A 17,120-nucleotide genomic window follows, 5' to 3' on the forward strand; every position below is an offset into this window, starting at 1 on the left:
GTATTTCCTCAGAAAATACTGTACTGTACTTGTACAGTATTTACTTGTACAGAATATAACAGAGAATAAACTGCCCAAATACCCTTAAACAAAGGAAAAGTACGTCCTTTATGAAGGCATAGAGCCACTACATGAAAATGAAAATTAATGAATACACTGTGTACAGTAATTTACCTGATAAGACAGACCTCAGAAAAATACTTTATGAGAGCTTTTATACTTTTATAAAGCTGTCTATAATGAAAATTAATTAACTAAGGATTTTTTCGCCCTGCCAAGGTGTGGACCAGTTATCCGGAGTGCTAAGTTATCGAGGGACGAGTTTTCAAGGTTCTACTGTATTTATTTTTATTAAAAGGGTTAAATTGATTACCTCATGATGTTGGCTTTATGGTAATGGGTTGCTTTTCTTTTTAGGTTCATAGTAAAAATTGTTAGTAATTTTATGTTAATTGCCCCCTGGCAGCATGTTTGTTTGTTATTTAACTAGCAATTAGCTTTGAACATTTGGGAGACTATCCAATTTTTGGATAAGAGACTAAACTAATTATTTTTCATTTTATAGGTACGATATAGCCTAGTTTTCTGGTAATTATTTATATTAATTTGTTTGATTTTCAATAGTTCTCCCACTTTAAAATGCATTTAATTTTTTGTTTTACTATTGTGTTTTAGTTATTGTTGTTGTATATACTTGTTTTGTATTAACATATATGTTGTATAATCTTGTATAACTTTTTGTATGTTGCTACCACATCATGGTTATACCAGTATGCTTAAATAAATAAATAAATAAATATATATACAAATGTCATTAGCTCTGGTAATTTCCTTTGTAAGCATCCCAAAATTTTGCTGTACTTGATGACTTTATACTTGTCAATTCTCTTCTTTCATTTCCTGTCTTCATTTTTGTTATAATGTTCAATGTATTTATCAATTAACTGCCTAAATCAGGGGTTGCCAAACTTTTTTAACCATCAACCCCCAACAACTTTCCAAAACCTCACATTGACCCCCACCATTAAGTTTTATTACAAGTGCAAAACAACTTTGATTTACGTACAAGCAAAAAAAAAATAAAATAAGAAGAAAAAACTTTGTGATATTTAGTTTAAATTTTTCCATCAACCCCCAATTGACCCCCTAGCCGCATTGACCCCCCAATAATGTTACATCAACCACTTTGGCGACCCCTGGCCTAAATGCTATTTAGTGGATAACCATGGTGTGATGCAATGTAGAGTGCATCACTACAGTCCACATCGTGCACAATAGGAGTTCATTATATCTCTCGTCTGTATATTGTTCACCTTTCAGGGAAATTGAAGACCTCCTCCAAAAACTTGATAACATCGGAATGGAATTAAACAAATTCCCTTGGATCATCACTGGTGACTGTAACGCCAAGTCACCAGTATGGTTCAGCCCCATTGAAGACATTAGGGAAAGACTGGTTATGGACTTCGTCTCTACACATGGAATGGTCTCTTGCAATACCAGCGACTTGCCAACCTTCTTTTCGGACAGAGGCGAGAGTTGGGTTGATGTGTGTTTTGCAAACAGGCATGCGTTACATTTTGTGTCCTCATGTGAGACCATAGAAGACATCAGTGCAAGCGATCATCGGTACATCGTTTGGAATCTAAGTAATACTCCTGCAATTATGGATGAGACAAGAACCATAGGCCGCACAGACTGGGAATCTTTTAGGCAACACTTCAGTGAATTATGGGCCTCTCGTGAGATCCACTGTATCAACGAAGTCGATACTTTAGCGGAACACTTGACGCACTCTATGATAGAAGCTTTTCATCATGCAACAGAATTTAATACTACCAGAAAGACAAAAGCTCACTGGTGGAATGACCAATTAACAAATCAAAGAAGAAAGGTGCGCAAACTACAAAGGAAATTTAAACGGAAAAGAGATCCTGATATTAAGTCATTAAGAAGACAAGAATACCTACAAAACTTTAAGGATTTCAAGAATAATATCAACAAAGCACGTTCAAAGGCATGGCAAGAGTTTTGCACTCGTGCAGGAAAGCAAAATATTTGGAGCGAACCATATTATGTGGTGCGTAAACGAAAAGTCACTAGTGATATCCCTGCTAACATACTAAAGAATGATGGTACTTACACAAAGAACTATGACGAGACTATAGACTATCTACTCAAGACACACTTTCCGAGGGACAATGAAGAGGAAGATAACTCAACACAGGAATCTATTAGAGCAGACATGGAAAACATCCCAAATACAGATGAAGACAGGTACTTTACATTCACAGAAGTGGAGATGGCTATAAGGTCGATAAAAAAGAAGAAAGCACCTGGTATAGATGGGATAACTCCTGAAATAATGAAACAGGCATTTAGAGCAATACCAATAGCTTTCGTGTACATTTACAACAAATGTCTAGAGACTGGAAGATTTCCAAAAATATGGAAAAAAGCTTCTATAAAATTTATCCCGAAGACTGGTTCTGACGGGACCCTTGCACCAAACAACTTTAGACCAATTAGCCTACTGTCAGTGCCTGGGAAAATTCTCGATGGCCTTATAATTGACCGCATTAATTACCATCTGAATACCAAAAACTGGATAAACAAATTTCAATTTGGGTTTGTTAAAGACCGATCAACTTACAATGCTATACACACACTACTTTATGACATCAGGGAGGCACGTAAGCAATGGCAACATTCTTTAATGGTAACTATAGACTTCAAAAATGCCTTTAATACCTTATGGTGGCCGGCACTTTTTGAACAACTGAGGATGGCAAATTGTCCAAATAATCTGTATCAAATTCTGAAAGACTACTTAAAAGACAGGACAGTGGGAGTATATAACCAATGGGGCAATACTGTCAGACTGATGACCAAAGGTTGTCCGCAGGGGTCTCGGTCTGGTCCAGACCTGTGGAACATAGTATACAATGACCTTTTAAATCTGAATAGAAACGACAATGACAATTGGAAATTATCAGGATATGCAGACGATACTGTTTTGTTAACATCCCATCAAAATGGGGAAAAATTACAAAGAAAGGCGAATAATCTGTTGAAGAATATTTATAATTGGAGCCAAAAGTATAAATTGGAAATTAATTACCAAAAATGCGAAAATATGGTCATATCAAAGGGCAAACCGCTTCAAAAAGCCTTTAATATCAACATCAATGGACACAGAATTAAGAATAAGAAAGAAATAAAATACTTGGGTATTGTGATTGATCAAAGTCTTACATGGAAGAAACATTTGGATTATGCAAAAAGTAAAGCAAGTAAAGTAACCAATGCATTACTTAGTATTGCACAAAAAAATTGGGGTTTCAACCAAAAAGCACTCAAATCACTCTACAAAGCCTGTGTGGAACCCATGGTCTTGTATGGGGCCCCGTTTTGGGGAATGGAGGTAGAAAAAGCATACTTCAAAAAGAAGTTACAGACAATTCAACGCCCTTTACTACTAAGGATCTGTAGGGCATACAGAACTACATCTAATTCTGCTCTGCAGACTCTCTCTGGTATAATGCCCTTGTACTTAAAAGCTAAGTTTACTATGTGGTCTTGGATACTCAACAACATTAAACATACCAAGGAAGGTACTGTACAGACGATCTTAAGAAATATGCTGTTATAGGGTGTCTACCTAATCTTAGCAATGAATTCCTCACGACATTGGTTCATCATCAAGAATTTACAAACACCCCTCTTATGGTCCATCTGACTAACAATCAAAGGATCACAATCACAAACATCAATGAAGATCCACAACCCACCCATCTAATCTTTACAGATGGATCAAAACAAGTGGATAAAGTGGGTGTGTCTTTTGTACTTCAAATAAGAGGCAAGGAGACTTTTCATCATCATACTGGTTTTAAATTGGCTAGTTACTGCACGGTTCCAGAAGCGGAACTTTTTGCCATTCTCCGAGCGATCACATATATCCAAGAGTCAAAAACAATCATAGGAAATATTCGGATTTGCACGGACAGCCAAACTGCTCTTAAAAGGATTAATTCCTATCACACTAAATGCCACACTACTAGGACTATTCACGAAAAGATAAGGAGTTTAAATGGCGTCAACCTATCATTTGCCTGGGTCCGGGGACACAGCGGCACCCGGGGCAATGAGGAGGCAGATAGGATAGCCAAACTTTATGCAACATCCTCTGAAAATCAATACTACACGAACTTGACCAGAACAAACATCAATCAACTGGTAGAATATACGGCCATTCAACTTTGGCAAAGAGACTGGGAAACAGGTGATACTGGAAGACTGACTTTCAACTTTCTGCCAGACATTAGGGAATGACTTAATATGAAACACTTCGATACCAACTTCTTTCTGTCACAAGTTTTAACTGGTCATGGCAACTTTTATCAATACCTATATAGGTTCGGCCGGAGTGACAGGAATACATGTGAGTGTGGCAATGTGTCGATCCAGGACGTGAAACACTTTATCTTCAACTGTAAGAAATTTGATCGTCAAAGGGACAGGCTTCTACAAAATGTTCTACACCAAGGTTTCAATTGGCCCTGCCTACTAAATAAACTAATTAATAACCACAAACTTTTCGAGGAGTTAACAAATTATGTCATTGAGACAAGAGCACTTGAGGTGGATTTTCACAGAAGCATCAACACGTAATCTGTCAACGTTGTGTCTAAACTACATGACACCTGAGACCTGTGTCATCCGAAGAAACTGCTTCGACTTTGCTGTGTCATCCGAAGAAACTGCTCTGTACTGTCGGCTCATGTGAAATCTGTTTAAATTAATCCGGTTATGGTGTTGTTCTCAAAAGGTACATTCTGGGGCTAATGCCCCGCTCATCATTGTCGGCTCTGTCCTTTACCCTAAGAATGGGTTATGTGTATTATTTATATTCCTCTATGTATTACTCACTGAACTTACTTTAATTGTCGGGTCCTACACTTACGTTGGAAACTCTAATTATGCAATTGTTCGGCATTTGTTTTGGCAATGTAACATCAGTGTACCTATATGTTAACTCTAATACCCAAAGTCTGGGTAATATTTCATATTTATTACTGTTCTTCTATTTAATGTTAACTGGTTTCATATTGTCCGGCTTTACACTATTGTTAAAATCTTATCAAGTGTGTAACAGCAAGTAATATTCAGCATTTGCATCTGCAATGTAACATCATTGTTATCTTTCTGTAACTCTTTATTACTCCTTAAGCTAAGGAGTAAATTTGTACATATTGCATCATTTTGTAAAAACTACACTTTTTATTTTGAAAATAAAAGCCGACACAGACACCATGAATCTCCCATTTCATCATCTTTCCTATCTCACTTTTATTTCACCTTCATCTCTACTCTACTACTACTTTTCTTTAATCTTCACCCTCGGGCAATACCCATGGGTAGTTCCGAGTCTTCATCCCCTTTCTGCTAAAATGTATCTAAAATAAAATGTGATGCAATGTTACTGATGTAATTTAATTTCACCTGTCTGTCTATAATACTACTGTGTTGGCTAAAAAGTTTGTTTGGTTTTTAAATAAAAATAAAAAACACATTTTCATTTTCACAAATAACTTTATTAACCAATGCATTCACCACCAAGTTTGTTCTATTATCTTCTGTCATCTTTCAGACGCCTTCAGAATTCCATCTTTCAAAACTTTTTTCTTGAACAAAGAACTGTTCCAGGTGCCTTTTATAGTCTTCTAGAAAACTGAAATTTTTTCTATTCAGAGAATTTTATAGAGTGAAATAAATAAAAATCCAAAGGTCTAGTGAATACATTGAATGAATCAAAACTTACCAATCAAGCTCTAACAATTTTTGTCTGTTCATCAAAGAAACATACAGTCTTAGGTAATTCTAAAGGAAGATTGTTTCCTGTTGACTAATCCCAGATTCTTTTTGTCAAGTGCTACTTTTAGTTGGTCTAATTGAGAGCAATACTTGTTAAAACTAATCGTTTACTTTTCCAGGCGGAGCTCATAATAAAGGACTCGCTTCCAGTCCCACTATGTACACATCATCATCTTTGTGTGAAGACTAGCCTTTAGTATGGTCGATAGTAATTCATTTTACTTGCGCTGTGATCTCTCCCATTCCACACATTATTCTAAATTATCTACTTCTCATCACCTGTCATAATTTGTTTTAAAAATGAAATGTTTTTGTTGTGTTTAAGTAAAGAATTGCATGTGGAAATACAATCAAGGTGGTTTTTTTCACTTAGCTTAAATGGAATCCAAACATCAAAGAAATTAACATAACTAAGTTGGTGCAGATGACTTTCAATACTTTATTTCAATATTTTAAATATATTGTCTATCTCTTGCATAGTATAACATTGATCGTTCTCAATTAACGTCTTGATCTGTTTGCTATCAACTTCAACTGATCTACCCAATCATGGAACATGTTCCAGTGAGAAATTTCCAGCACAAAATTTCACAATCCACTTTTGACAAGTTCAATCAGTCCCAGCACCTTCACCGTATACTGCACAAATCTTTGTTGTTTGTTTTTCAGTTGAATTTTTCTTTTCTTGAAATAATAAAGCATAATATGCCAAAAACATTACTTGTTTTCTTCTATCTTCAATGTTAAAATAACAAAACAAAAATTCAACAATTTTCATAAACTTTTCTTAAAATTCACACTATGACAGCTGTCACAATACAGTCTAACAGAATTGTTTTGAATGAAGTTGAAGATAACTATGTGCTATCAGAACCATCTTATGGAAAAACTAAATGAACATTTTGACCAACTCAATAGAACAATATGTAAAAAGACAAGGCCTGAGATGATGCTTTCTAAATTGTGTAAGAGATAAGTGACATGTTTTCAATAAGAAGTTTAAAGGCATTGAGTGTGTGATGCATAGTTATGCATTATTTTTAATTTCATATTAAAAATTTTCAGCAAGTTATAAACCAATGCAGGTAAATACCCAGTAAATTATATGCAGGAAATTACAGTACTTATCATTTCTAAAATGTTAAGTAATCAAACCACATTCTCATTTAGAAATATATTGTTCATCCAGCATAGTACTATTATATTATGAGATACAGTGGTACCTCAGGATACGAACGCCCCAGCATATGAAATTTTCAGGATACGACATGAAATTAGAACATATTTTTGCTCATCGATACAAACAAAAACTCACCATATGACGTTACATTAGTTCGCAGTGCCATTTTTTATTCACTTCTGTTCATTGATCTTGGTCCCGTGTTTGCTTCGTCGTGGAAGGATCTCACTCGATAAAGGAAACCTTGAGCTATTATCAGAAAGTGACTGATTTTATTGAAAAGAAACATCCCGAAAAGATTCACACTGGCCGTATTGCCGCTTGGAGTAACGACATTTGCCTAAGTCATTTTAGAAACATTTTAAAATGCAGGCCTCTTTGAATAGATATTTTACCAAGAGACCTCTATCTAGTGAAAGTGCTGGTGGAAGTGAAGGAAAGAAAGCAAAAAGCAGTGAATAAAAATTAAAACAAAAAGTATATAAAACAACACTAATTTTTTTATCTTTTCTAAGTTACTTTTAAGTTATTGTTACATTATGTTATGTTATGTAAGTTAAGTTTTAGTATCATTTCCCTTCTCCCTCTCTTCTGCCACCAATTTATACCTCCACCATCGTCTATCCTTGAAGGTAAAGTGCAAATAAAACTACATTTTTTTAATCAATTATTATTCTATTATGGTTAATTATACGTTTACAACTACAAAACGCATTTTCAGTGTTTTCCTTACTATAGTTATTTTTTTAATGTACTACTTAACTTTAATTTGAGTGTGTTTTTCGTGTTGGAACGAATTATTTCGTTTTACATGTAATCATATGGGGAAAAATGATTCACCTTACGACATTTTCATGATACGACCTCAGTTTTAAAATGGATTAATTTCGTATCCTGAGGTACCACTGTACATTTGATAAAACTGTATTACTTTGTGCAATGACTAACTTTCCTATCTCACTAAACAACATCAACTTTTACATGTCTTTCTATACAAGAGAAAGCAACAGAATTTTTTTAACCAACTGTTTAATGTAAACAGCAATATTCATTTCAAATTATTAAATCAAAACATTAATACCTGAATTATTGTTTCAAATAGCTGTGAAAATTGTCTACTTGTATAGTTTCCAGGTGGAAATTTTGTCCTGTAGATTCTTGTAAACATCTAAAAAATAAATATGAAAAAAAATAAAAGTTTGCGCTATAAATTATTCTACTAAATACTCAACTAATAACAGGAGTGCTTTATTTGGAAAACTTACACATTAGCATTCTGTACATGTTCAGAGCCAAGCACTATCCTCAAGGTTCAATATTCTTTAAAATCAATCTTTATAGACCAGTCTAAAACCAGTTAGTACTGGATGTAATGTCAAATCACAAAAAAAAATCACAATCAAACATCCTTGAAACATTCAAACATTTTCAAACAATAAAAAAAACAATACAAATGAAATATTCTAAGCTGACAATTTCAATATGGAACTTCCAAACAATTACATTTGTTTTATCATTATGTACATTTTCCTGTTTTTACATATTTTTATCATTTATCTATGTATTCATTTTGTATTTTTATCCTTATTATTTTAATTTTGAAATTTAAACTGTCTTGCATTCCATGTTCCAGAATATTTTTCTGCTATTGTACCTAAACATTCCATTTCACACTTTGTTCTATTTGTATTTACATCAAGATGGTCCTTTAGATAAAACCAAAAACGTCAGTAATTAAAGGTTTCTCCTGCATACAAAAGTGACTTTAGTGTCTGAATATCAGCAGTTAAAAACTGCAAGTGTAACATTAGAAGATTTATAGTTATCTGAGAGGACTTTAAAAGTTTCACATTGAAATGAGTTTGTCAGCTTAAAATATTTAATTTGTATCATTTTTTTATTGGTTAAAAATATTTGAATGTTTCAAGGGTATTTGATTTTGATTTTTGTGATTTGACATTAGACCCAGTACTAACTGGTTTTAGACTAGTCTATAAACACTGTTTTTAAACCTTTGTTTGTTTCCGATGGTACCGATCGATCGGTACCCCCCATTGTTAAGCAAAACTTTCTAGAATACCAATTTGTCATTACCCTAGTAAAAATCGATTTTTGTAAAATTTATCCACAACAGATGTCAGCACTTGACGGCAACGTTTGGTCTATCGTCTGTTTCATATATTTTTCTCCAGGTGGTGTTTTGTTGACTTAAAAAATTTTAATTAATGTTTTTTTTTCTTAATTAATTTTTTTCATGATAATTTTTTATTTCATTTTTAGCATATTCATGTAGTAATATAACTATAATAAGTTCATTTAGCTATAATAAGTCAATGTGTTATAAATGTTCAAGTTGTGACCTTCAGTTCTGACATTTTATATATTTTTTATTTTAATTTAAAATATCAGCAAATATTACATGTATACAATGTTCCCTCTAAGCTGCACGGCTGCGCACTGCTCAAATTGTTGCCGCGCACAAGAATTTATGTATGAGCATGCACACCGATTTGAATTGTTGTTTACTTATTTCTCACTCTGTCTGCAACATGATTATTGCTACTTATATTTCAATTAAATACATTAAATCTTTGACAAGAAATAATATTTTGTATAAAAGTATGTTTTAAAATGAATTTTAATCTCTACTTTATAATTAATTATTTTAATTTTTATAGGAAAAAATAAGATTTTATATATATGCTCAGCAAAAATATTTTTTGCTCAGAGAAGTATATGTTCCACTCATCGACAAAAAAAATTAGAGAGAACATTGCATGTATTACTACTGATAATCATATGTTTATTACAAAAATTTATATTCTTGTTCGATATGAAGTGAATAAAGTATATTAGTTCATTATGTTAGTTGAAAGCACAATAAAGTTTTAATTTCAAACAAATGTTTGATATAATGTGTGATAACTTCACAATGAATAAACGTACATGCATAAGTGTTATATAGAGTTGTACAGAACAATGTTCTACGTCTTTCTGGCTCATTGCCAACTAAGCAATGTTAATTTTGACAAAAAGTTACAAATTATCAAGTTTAAATGTCAGTTCTGATATATATTATTTTTTTTCTACAAATTTTTCTAATAAAATGTATTGAAAAATATCGTATTTAAAACTAAAGATAATAAATGTACATAATTTTTTTCATATGAGTAATTATAATTTGATTTTTGGTGAATTTTTAAAATAATATTGCCTGACTGACCTATACTGTCTTCGAACAGTTTACAAAATTAACGTAAACAAGATGACGGTGGTAAAGGTTACAGAATATTGAACCTTGCGGATAGTGCACAGCTCTGAAAGTGTTAAGTTCTGAACATGTACAAAGTGCTGATTAGCTCTCCAAATAAAGCAGTCCTGTTATTAGTTTGAATGTTTATGCTATACTGAATACATTAAAAATAAATGTTTAGAAAATGTTTTAAAATCCAGCAATGAAAAAGTTTAAACGATTAATTACTGCTAATTCAATTTGATCTCCACCAAAACACCAAACCAATAGACTAGACTAGAGCAGTGATTCTCTAGTCATGTTGCAAGAGTGTCCTGGGTGTGTTGTGAGAATATGAATGTTTGTAGAATTTTGAATAAGCTCATTTTTAAATTTTTATTTTATATTTCATCATTTTACTGCTGGCTGATCAACAGAATAGGAAGCATTCATTAAAATACTGATTGTTGCAAAATTTGTGACATCAGCCCAGGACCAGCATACCAAAAACTTCCACCCAATGCAAGCCAAGTTTATGTTGCTATTTTTTTGTACTTGCCAATTGAGTAACGACAAAAAAAGGCAATAATGCTTTTTAATAAATATGTGAAAATAGAAATAAAATAAAATATACAAAAAACTATATTATGTGTAATTAATTATTTAATTCAGACAGAAAACAAAACAAACTATTCTCACATAAGGACAAATACATAATGAATGCAATTTTAAAGAATATATTGAAAAGTGAAACATTATATAAGTCAATTTGTAATATCATCAAATTTTTCTGTTCAGTCGATAATATAAACAGTTATGTCAACCTTTCTTGTACTATTGTTGAACGTAAATAATTTTATATCCATTTTAATTTTAAGATCATTTTCCACTAGCAATGGACACTAAAAGAGTTAAATAATTATAATTGTGTTTCCTATGTTTATGATAATACTGTAAGATGTGTTATCAAAACATTTATTTTGTCTTTTGGAATGATCTGAACAACAACTTTTCTTTTGATTGTTTTCTAAAATATGTTTCACTGTATATTGTGTGTTTGTGTTTATTATTATAAACACAAACACACACACACACACTTTAATCAATGAAGTAGTTACTATGAATATTAAAATAAATAATTGAAACATTTTCTTAACCTGTTATAATTATTTCAAAAATTCTATACGTGCTTTTAAAGATAATAAGAGTAATAATTTTTCACCTGTAAATTAGTGACAAAATTATCTACACCAGGTTGAGATTCAGTGTTACACATTTCAAATCCTTTGGGTAGTTTTGGATCCATTAGCAGAGCAATAATATCAATATCTTCTGCATCATCAACCTAAATTAAAAAGTTTATATTGAAAATCTACAAAACTCATTTCAAGTACAATAGTATGTCGATTATCCGAATCAACTGGGAAATGGGGTGGTTCGGAAAATTGATTTTTCGAATAACTGATTATGTACAAAAAAATATACAAAACACAAAAAAATGTACAAAAAAATAATATACATAATATAATCCCAATAATATTATACAATTGTATTAATATATCCCATGTTTAAATTTTTCTCCATTGTGTGTCATTTCGCATTGAACTTTTGTCGATGTTAAGCCTAACAAAAATTTTTATAATAATAATCGTGGCTATTGTATCGTTAAAAATTATTTCTATGTTTTGTACAAGCAAAATAAATATATTGAAAAATATATAAACAAAAAAAATTATAGTTTAGAAGTTAATCTAGTATAAAAAATGTTTGATTCAGCACAACACAGTCCGACTGGAACGCTTTCGGTTAACCAACGTTTTGGTTGATTGACATTCAGATAATTGACGCTCTACTGTAATTATAATCAATTAATGTTATCATCATATTTACATGTAGAAAAAACAAACTACTACTTTAAAAACTGATGTATATATACGATGTATATATTCTGATCAATACATTTTTTGGAAAAGTTATAAGTCAAGGCATTTTTTTTGAGGCCCTAAAAGTTTTATTTTTGAGGCCCTAGAAATTGTAAAAGTATGCCATATTTTATGTATAGATTTAATTTAATATCTTATTTTTGTTAATAATTTTTCTCTATTCCTTTCTTCTTGTGTGTCGTTTGTTTTCCATATTCTGAGAATTTTTGGACCCAACCCTTCTTGACCAGGGTGTGGAGTGACAGACAACAGTGTGTGAGAAGTCCTAAGGGCAAGAATTTGTTTTAGAGTCACTTTGTGGCTGGACACCGAGGAGGCAAGACTTGTACAAGGAAGGCTCTAGGTCCTTTCAGCATCAATGAGAGCCAGACAGTGTGATATCAGAGTAAGAGACTTATAAGAAAATCTTAAGTAAAAGGGTTAAGTGAAAGACTCCTCAGAGGAAATCCTATATTTTGAGAAAATTAACTCTTTAAGCCCATTTGTTTTGCTTTGAATGCCACTCAGAAATCCATAAAAAATTGATTGTTTCTATTAAATAATTATTTCCACTCAAATGCAAATCTGACATCCAAAAAAATTTCCGGGAAATAATTCCTGCAAAATAAAAACCCCTCCAAAAAGTGATTTTACAAAAAAGTATATAAAAAAATAAAAATAATTTAAAATAAATGCTTNTACAATGTAACATCATTGTTATCTTTCTGTAACTCTTTATTACTCCTTAAGCTAAGGAGTAAATTTGTACATATTGCATCATTTTGTAAAAACTACACTTTTTATTTTGAAAATAAAAGCCGACGCAGACACCATGAATCTCCCATTTCATCATCTTTCCTATCTCACTTTTATTTCACCTTCATCTCTACTCTACTACTACTTTTCTTTAATCTTCACCCTCGGGCAATACCCATGGGTAGTTCCGAGTCTTCATCCCCTTTCTGCTAAAATGTATCTAAAATAAAATGTGATGCAATGTTACTGATGTAATTTAATTTCACCTGTCTGTCTATAATACTACTGTGTTGGCTAAAAAGTTTGTTTGGTTTTTAAATAAAAATAAAAAACACATTTTCATTTTCACAAATAACTTTATTAACCAATGCATTCACCACCAAGTTTGTTCTATTATCTTCTGTCATCTTTCAGACGCCTTCAGAATTCCATCTTTCAAAACTTTTTTCTTGAACAAAGAACTGTTCCAGGTGCCTTTTATAGTCTTCTAGAAAACTGAAATTTTTTCTATTCAGAGAATTTTATAGAGTGAAATAAATAAAAATCCAAAGGTCTAGTGAATACATTGAATGAATCAAAACTTACCAATCAAGCTCTAACAATTTTTGTCTGTTCATCAAAGAAACATACAGTCTTAGGTAATTCTAAAGGAAGATTGTTTCCTGTTGACTAATCCCAGATTCTTTTTGTCAAGTGCTACTTTTAGTTGGTCTAATTGAGAGCAATACTTGTTAAAACTAATCGTTTACTTTTCCAGGCGGAGCTCATAATAAAGGACTCGCTTCCAGTCCCACTATGTACACATCATCATCTTTGTGTGAAGACTAGCCTTTAGTATGGTCGATGGTAATTCATTTTACTTGCGCTGTGATCTCTCCCATTCCACACATTATTCTAAATTATCTACTTCTCATCACCTGTCATAATTTGTTTTAAAAATGAAATGTTTTTGTTGTGTTTAAGTAAAGAATTGCATGTGGAAATACAATCAAGGTGGTTTTTTTCACTTAGCTTAAATGGAATCCAAACATCAAAGAAATTAACATAACTAAGTTGGTGCAGATGACTTTCAATACTTTATTTCAATATTTTAAATATATTGTCTATCTCTTGCATAGTATAACATTGATCGTTCTCAATTAACGTCTTGATCTGTTTGCTATCAACTTCAACTGATCTACCCAATCATGGAACATGTTCCAGTGAGAAATTTCCAGCACAAAATTTCACAATCCACTTTTGACAAGTTCAATCAGTCCCAGCACCTTCACCGTATACTGCACAAATCTTTGTTGTTTGTTTTTCAGTTGAATTTTTCTTTTCTTGAAATAATAAAGCATAATATGCCAAAAACATTACTTGTTTTCTTCTATCTTCAATGTTAAAATAACAAAACAAAAATTCAACAATTTTCATAAACTTTTCTTAAAATTCACACTATGACAGCTGTCACAATACAGTCTAACAGAATTGTTTTGAATGAAGTTGAAGATAACTATGTGCTATCAGAACCATCTTATGGAAAAACTAAATGAACATTTTGACCAACTCAATAGAACAATATGTAAAAAGACAAGGCCTGAGATGATGCTTTCTAAATTGTGTAAGAGATAAGTGACATGTTTTCAATAAGAAGTTTAAAGGCATTGAGTGTGTGATGCATAGTTATGCATTATTTTTAATTTCATATTAAAAATTTTCAGCAAGTTATAAACCAATGCAGGTAAATACCCAGTAAATTATATGCAGGAAATTACAGTACTTATCATTTCTAAAATGTTAAGTAATCAAACCACATTCTCATTTAGAAATATATTGTTCATCCAGCATAGTACTATTATATTATGAGATACAGTGGTACCTCAGGATACGAACGCCCCAGCATATGAAATTTTCAGGATACGACATGAAATTAGAACATATTTTTGCTCATCGATACAAACAAAAACTCACCATATGACGTTACATTAGTTCGCAGTGCCATTTTTTATTCACTTCTGTTCATTGATCTTGGTCCCGTGTTTGCTTCGTCGTGGAAGGATCTCACTCGATAAAGGAAACCTTGAGCTATTATCAGAAAGTGACTGATTTTATTGAAAAGAAACATCCCGAAAAGATTCACACTGGCCGTATTGCCGCTTGGAGTAACGACATTTGCCTAAGTCATTTTAGAAACATTTTAAAATGCAGGCCTCTTTGAATAGATATTTTACCAAGAGACCTCTATCTAGTGAAAGTGCTGGTGGAAGTGAAGGAAAGAAAGCAAAAAGCAGTGAATAAAAATTAAAACAAAAAGTATATAAAACAACACTAATTTTTTTATCTTTTCTAAGTTACTTTTAAGTTATTGTTACATTATGTTATGTTATGTAAGTTAAGTTTTAGTATCATTTCCCTTCTCCCTCTCTTCTGCCACCAATTTATACCTCCACCATCGTCTATCCTTGAAGGTAAAGTGCAAATAAAACTACATTTTTTTAATCAATTATTATTCTATTATGGTTAATTATACGTTTACAACTACAAAACGCATTTTCAGTGTTTTCCTTACTATAGTTATTTTTTTAATGTACTACTTAACTTTAATTTGAGTGTGTTTTTCGTGTTGGAACGAATTATTTCGTTTTACATGTAATCATATGGGGAAAAATGATTCACCTTACGACATTTTCATGATACGACCTCAGTTTTAAAATGGATTAATTTCGTATCCTGAGGTACCACTGTACATTTGATAAAACTGTATTACTTTGTGCAATGACTAACTTTCCTATCTCACTAAACAACATCAACTTTTACATGTCTTTCTATACAAGAGAAAGCAACAGAATTTTTTTAACCAACTGTTTAATGTAAACAGCAATATTCATTTCAAATTATTAAATCAAAACATTAATACCTGAATTATTGTTTCAAATAGCTGTGAAAATTGTCTACTTGTATAGTTTCCAGGTGGAAATTTTGTCCTGTAGATTCTTGTAAACATCTAAAAAATAAATATGAAAAAAAATAAAAGTTTGCGCTATAAATTATTCTACTAAATACTCAACTAATAACAGGAGTGCTTTATTTGGAAAACTTACACATTAGCATTCTGTACATGTTCAGAGCCAAGCACTATCCTCAAGGTTCAATATTCTTTAAAATCAATCTTTATAGACCAGTCTAAAACCAGTTAGTACTGGATGTAATGTCAAATCACAAAAAAAAATCACAATCAAACATCCTTGAAACATTCAAACATTTTCAAACAATAAAAAAAACAATACAAATGAAATATTCTAAGCTGACAATTTCAATATGGAACTTCCAAACAATTACATTTGTTTTATCATTATGTACATTTTCCTGTTTTTACATATTTTTATCATTTATCTATGTATTCATTTTGTATTTTTATCCTTATTATTTTAATTTTGAAATTTAAACTGTCTTGCATTCCATGTTCCAGAATATTTTTCTGCTATTGTACCTAAACATTCCATTTCACACTTTGTTCTATTTGTATTTACATCAAGATGGTCCTTTAGATAAAACCAAAAACGTCAGTAATTAAAGGTTTCTCCTGCATACAAAAGTGACTTTAGTGTCTGAATATCAGCAGTTAAAAACTGCAAGTGTAACATTAGAAGATTTATAGTTATCTGAGAGGACTTTAAAAGTTTCACATTGAAATGAGTTTGTCAGCTTAAAATATTTAATTTGTATCATTTTTTTATTGGTTAAAAATATTTGAATGTTTCAAGGGTATTTGATTTTGATTTTTGTGATTTGACATTAGACCCAGTACTAACTGGTTTTAGACTAGTCTATAAACACTGTTTTTAAACCTTTGTTTGTTTCCGATGGTACCGATCGATCGGTACCCCCCATTGTTAAGCAAAACTTTCTAGAATACCAATTTGTCATTACCCTAGTAAAAATCGATTTTTGTAAAATTTATCCACAACAGATGTCAGCACTTGACGGCAACGTTTGGTCTATCGTCTGTTTCATATATTTTTCTCCAGGTGGTGTTTTGTTGACTTAAAAAATTTTAATTAATGTTTTTTTTTTCTTAATTAATTTTTTTCATGATAATTTTTTATTTCATTTTTAGCATATTCATGTAGTAATATAACTATAATAAGTTCATTTAGCTATAATAAGTCAA

General features: G+C 31.6%; 1 protein-coding gene across 1 annotated transcript in view; it reads right to left on the reverse strand.

The window, feature by feature from the left end:
* Positions 1-17,120, reverse strand: part of LOC111632041 (C2 domain-containing protein 5-like) — a 142,279-nt gene that overhangs the window by 60,586 nt on the left and 64,573 nt on the right. The window contains exon 11 of the mRNA XM_023376396.1: positions 15,867-15,953. Within this exon, the coding sequence (XP_023232164.1) occupies positions 15,867-15,953 (87 nt within the window). The remainder of the gene's footprint in view (positions 1-15,866; positions 15,954-17,120) is intronic.

The sequence above is a fragment of the Centruroides sculpturatus genome, unplaced genomic scaffold (assembly GCF_000671375.1).
Source record: "Centruroides sculpturatus isolate CEXI.00-Female unplaced genomic scaffold, Cexi_2.0 scaffold658, whole genome shotgun sequence".
NCBI classification, from domain to species: Eukaryota; Metazoa; Arthropoda; class Arachnida; order Scorpiones; family Buthidae; genus Centruroides; species Centruroides sculpturatus.